General features: G+C 45.2%; 2 protein-coding genes across 2 annotated transcripts in view; one reads left to right on the top strand and one right to left on the bottom strand.

Moving 5' to 3' along the window:
• Nucleotides 1-16,808, bottom strand: part of HDGFL3 (HDGF like 3) — a 72,724-nt gene that overhangs the window by 4,881 nt on the left and 51,035 nt on the right. The window contains exons 3-5 of the mRNA XM_023254853.2: nt 14,041-14,179; nt 13,558-13,716; nt 9,733-9,879 (exon numbers count right to left, since the gene is read on the bottom strand). Coding sequence (XP_023110621.1) covers nt 9,733-9,879; nt 13,558-13,716; nt 14,041-14,179 — 445 coding nt within the window. The remainder of the gene's footprint in view (nt 1-9,732; nt 9,880-13,557; nt 13,717-14,040; nt 14,180-16,808) is intronic.
• The window catches only part of TM6SF1 (transmembrane 6 superfamily member 1), a 57,376-nt gene that overhangs the window by 35,589 nt on the left and 4,979 nt on the right, over nt 1-16,808 (top strand). The gene's annotated exons all lie outside the window — the stretch shown is intronic.

Here is a 16,808-nt window from a genome sequence, read left to right as displayed (position 1 = left end):
TTGAGTGAACTTGGAAGGGGACCAACCCCCAACTGAGCCTCAAAAGGATTTGAGCGGCTGCTAATACCTTAATCGCAGCCTTGGAGAGACCCTGAGACGAGGGACTCAACAAATTGTGCCTGCCTGGAGTCCTCATCCAGGGGAAAATGCCAGACAATAAATGCTACTTGAAGCCCTAAGTTTTGAGGTAATTGGTTACGTGGAGATAAACAATACAGCGGCCCCGAGCCAATCAGTGCACGGTACCTGGGTCGTGAAGATTAGTAACCTCTAATCGTGCCCCACAAATCGACAAGGGACGCTCCACGTGAGCCCTTTTCTGCCTTGTGCTTCCCCTGGCAGCAGTGAGGACGGAGCCTGAAGGGGGGGCCCCAGAACTCTGCGGGTTCCTAGTAAGAACCCTTACCAACACGTGTGACCTCAACACCCCCACGCCTCGAGACTATCAAGCCTTTTATCCTTCTGTCCTTAGGCTTATCTCAGTGACCACAGATGGGCTCCTGAGCATGTCACTTCCTAGACTCTCATCCGGTCAGGTTAGTACATGTTAGTCTATGACCTCATCTCTCTCTCTCTCTTTTTAATGTTTTTATTTACTTTTGAGAGACAGAGAGAGCGAGAGCATGAGTGAGGGAGGGGCAGAGAAAGCGGGACACAGGATCTGAAGGACACACACGGGGCTCGAACCCATGAACCGTGAGATCGTGACCTGAGCCGAAGTCGGACGCTTCACCGACTGAGCCACCCAGGCGCCCCATGACTTCGTCCCTTACACTCTCCTGCTCCCACCCAGGTTCCGCAGTCTCTTCCACTAGGCCCCTTGGACATCACAGCCACCAGCAAATCTCCATATTCCCCACAAGCGTTTCTCAGTATTCTGCCCCCCAACTTGTTCACAAGAAAGGTTCTCCCTGGGGATCGTGCTGCTGCTTCTCCTGTGACCTCTTTTCTCAGCCACAGCTCTTGCACTGCTGGCCCGGCGGTGGAGGCAGTGTCACCCCCTCTCCTGCCTGCAGTCACCTCCGGACCCCTGGGGTCACTCCCTACAGATTTCAGCTCTGCCTCACCACCATTCGATATTATAATCACTGGGGATGTCTCTCCATGTAGACGGTCTTTCCAAAACTCTGACCCCTCAGTTCCTCGGCTCTCCCCTCCAGAGAGCTCGTTCTCTGCCCTACCTCACTCACCCCCATGGCTATTTCTCAGGCAGGCGGTTCTCAACCACTGGGAGTGCAGCAGTTCCCCCCCCCCCCGCCCCCGATGGGCAGTTTTGCCTTATTTGGTCAAGTGTGGTCAGGAAGCAGTAGCCTTCACTTTATCTCATCCTTCATCGAGCAGGAAGGGTGAGTGCCGCCCAAGAAGATATTTTGAGGGGGATCACGTTCACTTAACTTTTATTACAGTATATTGTTACAACTGTTCTATTTTATTCTGAGTTACCGTTATTAACCTCTCACTATGCCTAACTGATACGTTAAGCTGTATCTTAGGTGCGCGCGTGTAGGAAAAAACAGCATACGCCGGGTTCGTGTCATCCACAGTTTCAGGCATCCACGGGGGGTCTTGGAATATGTCTCCTGCGGATAAGGGGGGACACTGTATCTGCAAATATGGTTTGAAGTCACCGTTCTGGGGGGCAAAATTATGGAAGCATTTTAGGTTGTCAGAAGAACTTGAGGCTTCTTTGGCCTCTTACAGGCAGGAGTCAAGGGGACTGTGTTGTGAACGGTGCTCACAGGATGAACTGTCCGTGCAAACACCAGCACCAGCTGCCCGTCAGCGGCAACCACTGGTGTCTCCAGCTCTCTTTGTAGCTGGACTCCACCTCTTCCAAGTGCCTACTCGGTCCCATTTCCTGCCTCTCGAAATTCCAACACTTCTTCCCGTTACCTCTCTCAGATGCTGACCTCGCTTCCTAAGAAAACGGACGCGGTCAGGTGAGGACTCTTCCAAGCTCTCACCCCTAGTGCCCACTTACCTGCCTCCGCCCTGCAGTGGGGGAAGCAGGGCAGCCCCCCCGCCCGTGCACTAGGTCCTGTGCCTTGTCTTCCGAGGAGCACTGCTTGCGCAGCTCTTTCCTACGTGATCATTGTGCGATCATTCCTCATTTGACTCATTCTTACCAGAACGTGTGCTGTAAATTCTCCCATCGAGAAAAAAACCCTTTTTGCTTTTCTATCTTGGACTGTGACTATTACATATTTGAAAAGAAGTTTAAGATTAGCCTGCTGGCCCCACGAGACATCAGCACTCATTATAAAGCTGCTATCACTATGAAAAGCATGGTACTGACCAAAGGAACTGAACAGAGAACCCAGACAGAGAGCCATGCCTATATGACAGAGGACACTGAGACCAGAGAGGAAAGGAGGGACAACTTCATACATGGTATGGTTCAAATGGTGACGCTGTGGGAAAAAGGCAACAGGACCCTACCTCGTACTGTGCCCAAATCAATTCCAGATGGACTAAACAGTAGCATGTTAAAAATAAAACTTTATGATTTAAAAAAGGAAATACAGGAGCATACCTTTCTGATCTTGGGAAAGGGACAGGCTTCGTAAACAAGAGAAAAATGCTAACCACAAAAAGAGAAGTTTGAGACATTTGACTACAACAGAGAAAGTCTGTTCACCTAAAGGTATATAAGAAATCAGACAAGCCACAGATGTGGAAAAGGCACCTACAATGCACATGACCAACCCCATTAGTTAGAGTCCAGAATATGTGAAGGAGCGAGTCCTACCGATCAGTAACGCAAAAAATCCCACAGGAAAATGGGCAAAAATGCAAAATCCAGCACCGCACGGCAGAAGAAACATGGGTGGTAGGTAAATCTGAAAAGAAACTCAACCTCACTACTAGTCAAAGAACTGCGTGGAGACTATCATTTATACTCACTCTACGAGCAAAACCTTCAAGTTTGACAGTGACGCGTTCATCACAGGGAACTTGTGCATTGAAGGTGGGTGCGTAAACCGGTCCAAACACTTAAGAACGTAACTTGGCATTATCTTGTAGAGTTAAAGACCCGAACTCACGAGCTGCCGTGTCCAGTTTGGGCTTATATACCCTCAGGGACCTCTAGCCTATGTGCGCCAGGAGGCAAGCAGGAGGCTGAGCCCAGCAACACATGAAAGTCACAAAACTGAGAATTATGCTGCCGTGAAAGATGAATAAACCTTTCTATACATGACCACGTGAAGGACTCTTGGAAGCATGGTAGTACGTGAATGTCACCGTTTTTCTTAAAAATCTCCAATGATTGGCAGTATGGCGCAGGGAGTAAGAGCATGGACTCTTGACTCAGTCTATTTGGCTCTGAATGCCAGCACTGCCGTCCATCAGCGGCATGATGGGGAAACTGCTTAACTTCTCTGTACCTGATTTCCACATATGTAAAATAGTGATAATAAAAGCATCTGTCTCAAAGGGAAAAAAAATCTCAAAAATGAGAGAAACTAAGGAATATATTATTTAAATATATACCTATATGTTAGATAGGAGTTAAAATTCTGAAAATGAAAGGAAATAATAAATACAACACTAGTGGTTATCTCTGGGTAGGAAGAAGATGGGGCAAGGGAAGAATATGTAATTAGATATAAGTTATGATTCTGTTTTAGTTTTGGGGTTGAGTGGGAGGGTCACTGGTATTCATTGGAATAGTATGTTTATTACTTTACATATATTACCTATATATTCTTTTGTATAAAACAAATATATTATTAAAAATGGGTTAAAAATAAAAGGATCTGACGTTTAACAGAGTGGGCATGAAGGGAAGATAACTCAACAAAATAAAGGCCATCTATGAAAAACCCACAGCTAACATCATACTCACTGGTGAAAAACTGAGAGCTTTCCTCCTAAGATCAGGAAGAAGTCAAGGATGTCCATTCTTGCCATTTTTATTTAACATACTAGTGACATCCTAGCCATAGCAAGAAAAAAAACCCAAACACATCCAAATTGAAGTAAATCTGTCATTATATGCAGATGACATGATATAACAGATAGAAAACCCTAAAGACTCCACCAAGAAACTATTAGAATAAATGAATTCAGTAAAGTTGTAAGATACAAGTTTAACAGAGAAATTTGTTGTTTCTACATAGTAATAACAAAGTAGCAGAAAGAGAGATTAAGGAAATAATTCCATTTATAGTTGCACCAGAAAGAATAAGACCTAGAAATAAACTTAACCACAGAGGTGATAGACCTATACTCTGAAGATAATAAAACACCGATGAAAAAAACTGAAGAAGACACAAACAAATGGGAAGATATCCCATGCTCACTGACTAGAAGAACAAATACTGTCAAAATGTCCACACTACCCAGGGGTGCCTGGGTAGCTCAGTCGGTTGGGCATCCAACCTCAGCCCAGGTCATGATCCTGCGCTTTGTGGGTTCTAGCTCCACGTCGGGCTCTGTGCTGACAGCTCGGCGCCTGGAAGCCTGCTTCGGATTCTGTGTCTCCCTCTCGCTCTGCCCCTCCCCTGCTTGTGCTGTCTCTCTGTCTCCCCAAAATAAACATTAAAAAAAAATTTTTTTTTAATGTCCACACTACCCAGAGCAATCCACAGATTCAATGCAATCCCTATTCAAATACCAAAGCATTTTTTAGAGAACTAGAACAAATAAATACTAAAATTTCTATGGAACCACAAAAGACCCCAAAGAGCCAAAGCAATCTTAAGAAAGAACAAAGCTGGAGGCACCACAATCCCAGACTTCCGAGATATATTACAAAGCTACGTTAATCAAAGTGTATGGTACCGGCACAAAACCAGATACGTATATCAATGGAACAGAACAGATAGCCCAGAAATAAACCCATAGTTACATGGTCAATTAATCTTTGACAAAGGAGGCAAGAATATACAATAGGGAAAAGACAGTCTCAATAAAGGTTGCTGGGAAAACTGAACAGCTACCTTCAAAAGAATGAAACTGGACCACTTTCTTATAGCATACACAAAAATAAACCCAAAGGCGATTAAAGACGTAAATGTGAGACAGGAAGCCATGAAACTCCTAAAGGAAAACACAGGCAGTCACCTCTTGGACATCAGGTGTAGCAACATTTTTCTAGATGTGTCTCCTCAGGCAAAGGAAACAAAAGGAAAAATAAACTATTGAGACTAGACCAAAATAAAAAGCTTTTGTTCAACAAAATGAAAAGGCAACCTACGGAATGGGAGAAGATATCTGCAAATGATACATCTGATACGGGGTTAATATCATATATATCTATATATCTCATATATAATTATCTATCTATCTTTCTATCTCATACAACTCGAAACCAAAAAAATAGCTCCTATTAAAAAATGGACAGAGGACCTGAACAGACATTTTTCCAAAGAAGACATCCAGCCAGATGGATAACAGACACATGAAAAAAGGTTCAACATCACTAGTCATCAGAGAAATGCAAGCAAACCAAAATGAGATCACATGACGCTAGTTAGAATGACTAATATCAGAAGAACAAGAACAGGAAGTGTTGGTGTGGTTGTGGAGAAAAAGGAACCTTTGCACACTGTTGGTGGGAATGTAAATTGGTGCAGCCACTGTGGAAAACAGTATGGAGGTTCCTCAAAAAATTAAAAGTAGAGGGGCGCCTGGGTGGCGCAGTCGGTTAAGCGTCCGACTTCAGCCAGGTCACAATCTCGCGGTCCGGGAGTTCGAGCCCCGCGTCGGGCTCTGGGCTGATGGCTCAGAGCCTGGAGCCTGTTTCCGATTCTGTGTCTCCCTCTCTCTCTGCCCCTCCCCCATTCATGCTCTGTCTCTCTCTGTCCCAAAAATAAAAAACGTTGAAAAAAAAAAATTAAAAAAAAAAATTAAAAGTAGAAAAACTGTATGATGCAATAATTCCACTAGCAAAGAAAATGAAAACACTAATTCAAAAAGACACATGCACTCTTGTCTATATTGCAGCATTATTTATAACAGCCAAGTTATGGAAGCAAACCAAGTGTCTACCGACAGATGGATGGATACAGGTGGTGTATATATACAATGGGGTATTACGCAGCCATAAAAAGAGATTTTGCCATTTGCGACAATGTGGATGGAACTAGGATGTATTGTACTAAGTGCAATAAGTCAAAGAAAGACAAATATCGTGATTTCACTTACATGGTTCTAAAAAACAGAACCAGACCCATAAATACAGAGAACAAACTGAAGGTTGCCAGGGAGGAGGGTCAGGGGAGGGGCAAAATGAGTGAAGGGGAGTGGGAGATACAGGCCTCCAGTTATGGAGTAAGTCATGGGACGTGGTACAGGACAGGGAACAGTCAATGACACTGTGACAGCACTGTGTGGTGAGCACAGCATAAGGTAGCCTTGTCAAATCACTATGTTGTGCACCTGAAACGAGCGTAATATTGTGTGTCAACTGCACTTCAATTTAAATGAACGAATGAAAAAATGAATGGATCTCAGGCTCTTGTTCTACATTCAGGCTCTTACCAGCTATGTGACCCTGGGCCAATCTTTCCAGCCTCAGTCTCCCCAGGTACACAACGGATAAGACCTCTACCTACATCCTGGGATTTGTGTGGGGATTAAATGAGACAATGTATAGATAGCATTTAGCACGATCTGTGGCACAGAGTAAACTGTGAGCCATTACGACTCTGACTCTGCTGCTGTCGCTACTGCTAATGGCAAGTGTTTCCAGAAGAGCTTTCAAGATGTTCAAGTAGAAATGGGTTTCATAAATGGTTAGAAAAATGGATCTACAATGCAGGAGGTACAGTGGGAAGTCATCAGTAATATATCGAAAACAGCTGAAACCACGAGAGTGGAGAAGATGGACGCGGGGAAGCTTTCAGAAGAGTAGTGTGCCAAGGAAGCCGCTCTGCAGAGGGACTGAGAAGAGCTGGTTGTGGAAGCAGTAGGTGGCCTGGAAGCAAAGTCCGGAGGAGAACGGGGTAACGGCACTAAATGCTGCAGAGGTAAAATAAAGACTAAAAAAGACCCTGGACCTGGCAGGGAGAGGATCGGCATGGACCTCTACAAGGGCAGTCGCACTGAAACGGTGAAGAAGCACCTCGAGTGTAATGGAGTAAGGCGGGTGTGTGCAGGTGAGGAAGTGGATGCTGGGAGGAAGGAGAACTCCTTTAGGAAGTTCAGAGATGAAGAGAAAAGTGAAAAGAACAGGGTATGTGGGGAAAGGGAGGTATGTTTGAGGTTAAGGGAGGCCTGATACTGTTTCTAGGCAGGAGAAAGAAGAGAAAGGTACAGGATGACTGGGTTGGCCTTGGAGGAAGGACGAGGAGACGACGCTCTCGAGCCTGGTAACAGAAAGGTGCAGATTAATGCCTCTCAGACTTTAATGTGCACATAAATGACCTGGGGAATTGGTTAAAACAGATTCTGACTCAGAAGGCCTGGGCGTGGGCCTGGGCTTCTGCATTTCTAACAAGCTGCCGGGTGCTGTTGATGCGATCTGTCCATAGATCGCAGTCTGAGTGGTACGGGTGTAAGCCATCTTTACCTCTGTCACAGGAAGGGCAGCCAGAAGTGAGTTTGGTCACGGGAGAGACAAGTTGTGGGGGGTTTGCTGTATGCGTACTGAAGCCACCTGGGGTGGGGACGGCAAGTGGGATAAAAAGAAAATCAAGAGTCAGGTACTCAGGCCCTCGGTGACTGTTAGGGATGGTTCCCAGGAGGGCTGCTGGCAAAGGTGATGACAGAGGACTCTCTACTGAAGAGGTGAAAAGAAGAAAGATCCTCAGAGGCAGGAGTAAAGCTGAGTGGCTAAGAGGGATAAGGGAGCCGTTAGAATCGTAACCGGGGAGTAATTTTGGAAAACTGGATGAAGGAGGACTTGAGAGGTAAACAGTACTGACAAGAATAGTCGAGAACTCGGCTGAAACCAGAATCCAACAGAAGAACAATCAGAATGTATTTTGTGGATTGTTTCAAAGTGATTTGCCGCCGTCCAATTAGTCTTGAAAGAGAAAAGACTAACAGAAGAGGACCAGGGGCAAAATGTGCCTTTGCTAATACGAAGGTGGATTCGCCCGCCACCTAACAGGTTAACGGAAATTAGGATGGAAGACACGCAGACGGCCAACAGTCCCGTGAAGAGATGCTCAGCACCACTCATCTTCAGGGAAATGCCAATCAGAACCACAACGAGCAACCACCTCACACCTGTCCGAAGCGGCTAGAATCAAAAAGGTAAGAAGTAACCAGTGTTGCAAGATGTGGAAAAAAGGGAACCCTCGTGCACGGTTGGTGGGAATGTAAACTGGTGCGGCCGCTCTGAAAAACAGTATGGAGGTTCTTCAAAAAGTCAGATTTACCAGTAATTCCACTTCTGGGTATTTATCCAAAGAAAATGAAAGTAGCACTTTAAAGAGAAACATGCAACCTTATGTTAACTGAAGCATTATTGACAATAGCCAAGATATGGAAACAACCCAAGTGTCCACTGACAGATGAATGGACAAAGATATGGTGTGTACGTGGACACACACACACACACACACACACACACGAATATTACGCAGGCATAAAAAAGAATGAAAGCTTGCCACCGGTGACATCATGGATGGACCTAGAGTATATTACGCCAGAAAGAGAAAGACAAATGCCATATGATGTCACTTACGTGGAATCTAAAAAAACAAAACAAACGAACAAACATAACAAAACAGAGTCCCAGATACAGGAGGCACACTTTGTCTACCACCAGGCGGAGGGGCTGAGGAGTGGGTGAAACAGGTGACACAGGTGAAGGGGACTAAGATGTACAAACTCCCAGTTGTAACACAAGTAAGTCACGAGGGTGTAAAGTACAGCACAGGGTAGAGAGTCAGGAATATGGTAGCAACTTTGTCTGATGACAGACAGTACCCAGGCCCATCACAGCGAACACTCAGTAATGCCTACACATGTGGACTCACTGTTGTGCACCTGGAGCGAACACAATATTCTATGGCAACTATACTTTAAAAAAGAGTTAACAAAAATTCAAAGTGGACAAGTCTTCCCCTTCGGTACTTCAAATACCAATGTTCACATGTTGTTTGAATCCTTAAATACTTAAAGCCCTGTGGGTATATTAAAGTACAAACTGCTTTTAGGAAAGAAACAGCGGCATGAAATCTCCTATTTTGGACATGCCATTCATCTTATAATAAAATAAATCTAACTGTAAAATTCTGAGATGGCATATCATAATTTCAGTATTTCACATCTTACTTTTTAAAAGACTCCCAAGTTGGGACACCTGGGTGGCTCAGTCGGTTAAGTGCCTGGCTCTTGATTTTGGCGCAGGTCATGATCTCACAGTCAGGAGATCAAGCCCCAGGTCGGGCTCTGCGCTGACAGTGGCAGAACCTGCTTGGGATTCTCTCTCTGCCCCTCCCCTGCTTGTGCACAAGTGTTCTCTCTCTCTCCCCCAAAGTAAGTCAATAAACACTAAAAAGAAAAGAAAAGACTCAAGCTGCTCAAGTTAGTTTAAAAAAGAATGAACTGTTCAGAGTTCCACACTGACAGGCAGGTGCACTTCCCACCTGGCTCTCTTTTGTTCTCAGACTCTATGCAGCTAATCATTCATCCAGGAGCCGCGTGCACATCCACGTATCAGGCTGAGAATCTTTCTCCATCTACTAGGACAGTGTTTACCAGTGACTGTGAAGCACTGCTGATCTCTAGCATCTTCTAGGTTAGAAGGGCAGGGAGGTTACACGCCGTCCTTACCCCTTCACTGGTTTTCTGCAAGTCTGAAGCTGTGTTTCTTGTGTCGTTGCCGGCGTCTCCACCCTCGGAGCTGCTTTTGTTCTCCTCTTCTTTGCAGTCCTTGTCATCTTCGTCTCCTGGAGACTTCCGGGACTGTTTAGAGGATTTCTAAACGTTTGGACAAGTTAGAAGTTAGAGTCAAAGGGACAAATCCTGACGCACAAGGGCAAGTAAGAGCTGCCGACGCGGCTGACCCACGGCCAGTCTCTGTGGCCCCGCCACCGGATATACGAGTGCAACCAGGCGGCGTGCCGAGGCTGGGCGAGGTGGCCCGGGCGAATCGTTTCGCCTCGCTGGGCCTCAGGGTAACAAGCTGGAGAAGGAAGTAGAGGTGAACTACACGACCTGTTAGTCCTTTCCAGCGGTGCCATGTTAAAAGCAGTACATGAAGGTTCGTGTACCCAGGACACTATTTGTGAATAAACAGTAGCTGGACGGACACCACCTTAGGAGGCTAAGAGTGAGAAGGCACCGTAAGGCCGTCCTGTCCTTCCTCGTCGTTTTACAGTAGAAACTCAGGTCCACAGAGTGAGGTGGACTATCTCACATGATATAGGAGTATTCATGTTAAGAAATCTGCTGAAGCTGTTTGGTTGACAGGATCCACGTAATATAAACTACTTTACTCTTTTAAATTGCAGACAGTTATTTAAGAACCCAAGGGAACTAGCCCCCCACCCCCCGCTTTTTTATCACCATGCATTTGAAATCAAGATGAGCTTAAGGAAAATGAAAATACAATTATAGTTTATAGCCAAAGCTGCTTTGCAGAACAGCATTAAAAGGATCAAAAGCTGGCCCCACTGTGCATCTTCAAGAAAGTAAAATGTAGCATTTCACTAACATGTCCTTTTTGAGGACTTTTAAGAGTCTTTAAGCACCTGGCAAATAAGAGCTGAGGCAAAACCGGTTTGGCCAAGTCACCTTTGGTCTTCCAGAAATGAATTAGCACATCGGAGATTCCTTAGACAATCAATATTTTAAATACAATTCCCGAAGAGAAAGTATCTCCTAGCTCTGTGATAGAGAACATAATTACATTGCTTCTGTTTTACTTAACTGAAACTACCAACTAAGCCCGAAATGTCAGCTTAAAATGAGGTCATCTTTACTTTTCACACGAAGGAAAAGCAGAGATTTAATAATCCAAACGTGGAGTGTCTACCGTTAAAGCTAAGATCAAGTAGGACAACATAAAAAGCAGAATATTTTTTGTTTTCCTAGTAAATACAGTATAACTATCGAATCAAATAATAATCTCTGACCTACAGTTCTTAGAGGTAATCATTCACAACTCCCTAAAATTTCTAAAGCTTACAAAGGATACTTATGAGTAACCCCACGAGTGAATTTATACGCCTTATAATTTGGCATTACACAGACCAGAATCAGGCCTTTCCTCAAGTTTTGCTGTCGAGCCACAGTCAGCATTCTAAGAAACCTGGCCCCCAGGCTGTATTTGGTAACCCTGAAAAGCTCTTACTGTGCTGCAAATTCAGATCAGGGCAATTCCTGTAATTGTGGGGAGGGACCCTTTATCTGTTTCATCACTGTGCTCCTGAATTGGTTGTGTCCAACTGTTGCCACCTTTGGTTTTTTAACTTAAGATTACTAGTAGTTTAGCACCATCATCAGTTTACTCTGCTGTGAGGCTCTCTGATTTGCCCTACTTTATGCAGTAATGTGCATGCAAAATATTTTGACCTATAATTTTCCAGGATCTGTGATGGCTCATATATGAATCATCCATATACTTACTGCCAAAGAGATACACATAAATCTTCAATTATGTTCAAATCTGCTTTTCACTGTGAACCACTGCTTTTCAGTGGCAAAGGAAGATTATTCAACTTTAAGAAACAGGGGTAAGAAAAGATCACCATATTCGGAAAAAAGGAAACATTTGGGAAGTCAAGGACAACAAGGAGGTTACGTCAGGTAAGCGCTTCTCTAAATGTGGTTCCCAGATCAGAGCCATCAGCCTTACCTAAAACTTTAATTCTCAGAGCCCACACCCAAGACCTACTGAAACAGAAATTCAGGGGGTGAGGCTGGGCAGTGTGTGCTTTAACAAGCCCTCCACATGGTTCTGACGCAGGTGGAAGTTTGAGAACCACTGTGCTAGGTTCTCAGTTAATACTGAAAATGAAAAACCATTTATGTTCTTCCAAAGTCTTTGTGTTTGTGCATAATTCTTTTGACAATAAATAAAACGGTAAAAAGTGAAAACAAAGTCACGGTTCTTAAGTGCTTGTGAAAGTTGTGATCTGGAAGGAAAAGCAAAAAAAGATGATCCCTTAATTGAACACAGAGAAACCGCAGTAAGTAAAGTATGTCTTTACCCCTTCACTGCTTTAAATCACCTACCCGCACTAGGTATGAGCCCCATTACTTCTGGGCACCACAACAAGCAATAAAATAATGACACTCAAAAGCCCCATATCCACACTATTAAACGCTGCTACTACGTCAGGTAGCTTAGATAATGGTGGGTGGTACAATACATTGCACAGCTCAGCGGGCAATCATAAATTTAAAAAAACCAATTCGATTGGGTGTTTAAGTGAAATTCAAAATGCTAAAAAAAAAAACCTCAGCTTAAAAATGCAATGGAAGGTACGGTCTGACCAGGAAAATTCTAATTATTTTTTGTGATTTGCAAACTGTATCCCCATCCAAGGCAAACACCATGTTTTTCATTAGGTGCCAAGTAATATGTATTCATACATTTTTACCTGTATGCCTGTGGGGTAGACTTTACAGATTGTAAAAAAAAAAAAATGCTGATCATCGAATAAAGTCTTGGGACTTGGTTCTTAAGGAGTTTCCCAAGTCTGGTGTCCAGCTACTAAATACCAGAATCTAAATGGAAGTAATTTATTCAATCGTGTGACAGACCAGTTATAGTGAAACTTGTACCAATCTCTGGTTTTCAAAGATCTATCTATCTTACTTCCAGTTTCTAAAGGTGAACAGTTTTTACAATGTCATAGTTTGTTCAACTGTATGTCTGGATTACTGTGAAAAACCTAGACTTTCAATCTGTAAATCTAGGATCACGTCACTCCTATTACCGTCACACTGGGAATAAATCCAAATTCCTTAAGGTGGCGCACAAGTCTCCATGACTGAGCCTTTGCCTGCCTCTCCCTCTGGGTCATGACCCCCAACCACGCTGGTCTTCTTCCAATTCAGGCCAGGCCAGACTCTTCCTGCGTCACATCTGGGCTGCTCTGTCACACACGCCCCCTTCCCCCACCCCCAGCTCTTTCTTCGGGCCTCAGTATGAACTCCGCCTCTTCTCTTCAGAAAGGCCTCGCCCTCTATCTAAAGAACGTTCTCCTACCACTTGTTTCCTTCAGAGTCCTCTCTTCATTTATATGTATTACGTGTACATTCCTTAGAGCAGAAAGACAGATTAAGGGTGTATCTTTACATTTACCTAGACTTGTCCTCAATCGTACTGAGTCTCCTATATTCCTAAAGTCTTCAGAGCTCATTTGGAGGTGACCGTAGGAGGCACACCTGCTCTTGTCCCCTTGGCTGAAGAACAGACCTTCTCCAACTGAGCGGCAGTATTTTCAGTGCCACGTCGGCCTTGAAGGGTCCACAGCCAGCTGCCCTCACGTGTAAGGTCACCTGTCCTATCCCCTTGGCTGTATTACTGTCCCTAGAGGCAGAGGCTCCACAGAGCTAGTATATTTCTATGTGCCCAATGGAGGAATTAAAGATCATCTAATGAATGTGCATATAACATTAATAACAATGGAAATGGTTCTCAGGCACCTTCGAAGTGTAGGACTTTTTCCGTTTAGAGCCCGCTTTTTCATTCTTTCTTTTGCCTTTTCCATCCTCTTCCACTCTATCCCCTTCCTCCTCACTGCTCGCATCTGCAGTATTTCCACCTTCTCCCTCCGTTTCCGAGGAGCTCTGTTGCTGAATTGCCTACGAAATAACAAGATATTGGCTAATTACATTTTTGAAAAAATTTCACGGACACTGTGAAAAAAACATTCTATTTTAATCTAAAAGGGTTCAGCTTACTCTTAAGATTGCAAAATAAAGGACTGTCAACCTCAATTTTCCAGTGACCACTTGACTTGAACCCCCTTGAGTAACAGAATTGCATTTAATCCGAAATATTACCGGAGCTAAATTCTGATTTCAAATAGATAGAGAGTAACTACTAGTATAAGAGGACATATAACAAAGACCCCAAAGAGAGTTAAGACCAAAGAAATGAGATCTAACAACGAAGCAAACCATTACCTGGTATCCAGTGAACTTCACTCCTGGGTTATTCTCTATTTCCCACAATCCTTCATTAAATCCTTTCCGTTTGTTTGACTTTCCAAACTTGTCTTTGTATTCCTTATATGGAAAAAGGTCTTTGGGACCTAAAAATGCACTGCAGAGATATTTTAGAAATAGGATACATTTGGCCTTCAAAGGTACAATATTTTTAATATCAATATCAACAAAGGTGTCAGAGCATATTTTAGTAAACAAGTTAAAAGCATAATAAACCCTCTGAGTTAGGCACGTAGGCACAAAATGTTTTACACATACACTTCAAAGCAGAAAAAATAGATAGCTGGCTACATAAACCAGCAACTCTAGACTGTGCTTTGATCTTACTTTAAAAAAATTTTTTTTTACATTTATTTATTTTCGAGAGACAGGGAGAGAGCACAAGTGGGGGAGGGGGAGCGAGAAGGAGACACAGAATCAGAATCAGGTTCCGGGCTCTGAACTGTCAGCACAGGGCCTGACGTGGGGCTGGAAGTCACAAGCCGTGATAATATGACCTGAGCTGAAGCTGGAAGCTCAACCCACTGGGTCCCCCAGACGCCCCTGATCTTACTTTTAAATTACCAAATTATTTTTGTTTTAAAACTGGCTTTTGGTTACAAAGATAGTTTTAAACCTTTAAAGTTTATTTATTTTTGAGAGACAGAGCATGAGCAGGGGAGGGGCAGAGAGAGGGGGAGACACAGAATCCGAAGCAGGCTCCGGGCTCCGAGCTGTCAGCACAGAGCCCGACGCGGGGCTGGAACTCACAAACCGTGAGATCACCACCTGAGCCCAAGTCGGAAGCTTAACTGACTGAGCCACCCAGGCGCCCCACAAAGGTAGTTTTAAAGATGTCCCCTTTGACCACTTACATCATCTTAAACTAAGCCTTATTTATGCTAATCTATACACCACATTAGCAAATTATTCACTGTTCTTTCTGTAAATTAAAAAATCGCATTGGTGTTTAACGAGGCACTAAACAAGAAAAAAAATCAGAAGTACAAATAGATACAGTGTTACACAATTTCAACCCTACCTTAGACGAATCACAGCCATAAAAAGAAAGTCAGTTAGAACAAATCCCGCGGTTGGCTAACAGATCGGAGCGTTCACACTAGCGTCTTCGGCACGACCACCCGTGACATCAACCCGGCGAACGAGACAGCGGAGGCCCGCATCCCGGCTGACAGACACCCAAGAATCTTCCATTCCAAACTAAGGCTCACGTGTGCAGCCGTGAGACAGACCTGAGCGGACGCCTCGAACCCGTCAGGCACCACCGCGGCGTTGCGGCTTCCGGGGGGAACAGACGAACGCCCCCAGCTCAGGGAGCAAGCACGCGGTCTAGCAGCGCGAGCGGGGGTTCGGACAGACTCGGAAAGGAAAACCACGGTACCGCGTGCTCTTAAAAGAAACCAAGCAGGGAAGGGGGTGGCGAGTCCGGGGGTGGACTTTACCACCCCGGCCGCTGAGGTCACGGGCGGCCTCGCGGACGAGGCAGCGATCGACGCGAGGAAACGAGCCGCCCGTCACCCGGGGGAGAGCGGCGCCGACGCAGGGCGCGGCGCGGCCGGAAGGCCCCGACGTGGGAGGCGCCCGCTGAGTTTAAGAAACAGGCCGGCAGCGTGACCGGGATGAGGGGAGCCGGGAGGGCAGGGCGAGGGGAGGTCGTTGAGGGGGGCTGCGTCGGGACACAGGTCAGGTGGGCCTCGAAGGCCGCCATGGAGGCTCCGGGTCAGACGAGAAACCGCGAAAGGTCTGAGAAGAGAAGTGACAGCTTGTGTTCTAACAGGATCCCTTTGGCCACCGTGCTGAGAACAGACCGAAGGAGAGGGCGCTGGGGCAGAAGCAGGGAGACAAATCGGGCCACTGAGGCAATGCCGGTGACCTGGGCCAGGGCGTAAGCCGTGCGGTCGGTGGGAAGGCGGGATTCTGAATTCACGCTCAGGAAAGGGCTAACACGATTTGTCAAGGGGCTGGAGACGGCACGTGAGAGGGATGGAGAACTGAGGTTCTCTCCAAGGTTGTAGACTGAGAAGTGAGAAGAACAGATTTGGCGTTTACTGAAATGAAAGATTTTTTTTTTTTTATAGAGAAGAATTTTTTTATGTTTATTTTTGAGAGAGAGAGAGAGAGAGAGAGAGAGAGAGAGAGAGAGAAGAGAAGAGAAGAGAAGAGAAGAGAGTGAGCAGGGGAGGGGCAGAGAGAGAGGGAGACACAGAATCCGAAGCAGGCTCCGGGCTCCGAGCTGTCAGCACAGAGCCCGACGCGGGGCTCGAACCCACAGACCGTGAGATCATGACCTGAGCTGAAGTTTGGACGCTTAACAGACTGAGCCGCCCAGGTGCCCCTTGAATGAAAGATTTTTGAGAGAACAAGATTTGAGGGTGAAAAGCTCAGATTTCGATGTTAAGTTTGAAACCCCGGTCTGACATCCAAGTGAGGAGGTCAAGTAGGGAGCCGGAGAGGCGATCCTGGCACTCAGGGGACAGGTCCGAGCTGGAGGTACATATTTGGAAATTATCTGCAGAGATGTTGGAAACTTTGAGACTGTTATTTAATAGGTTACTGTTGAGTGTTACGAATTCCACTTTCTGACTGGGGCTTCGTACTGATTCCTCACTGCCTAGCTGATCGAAGTTTTCAAGTTGATAAAAACACCCAAGGAAGCTTTCTGCCCCCGACTACCACAACTTCCTTGACCTTTGACAGCTTGGTCAACATGACTCTATCTCACTGAA

The sequence above is a fragment of the Felis catus genome, chromosome B3 (assembly GCF_018350175.1).
Source record: "Felis catus isolate Fca126 chromosome B3, F.catus_Fca126_mat1.0, whole genome shotgun sequence".
Taxonomy (NCBI): domain Eukaryota; kingdom Metazoa; phylum Chordata; class Mammalia; order Carnivora; family Felidae; genus Felis; species Felis catus.
The sequence above is the reverse complement of the archived record's forward strand: the minus strand, read 5'-3'. Positions and strand labels throughout refer to the sequence as shown.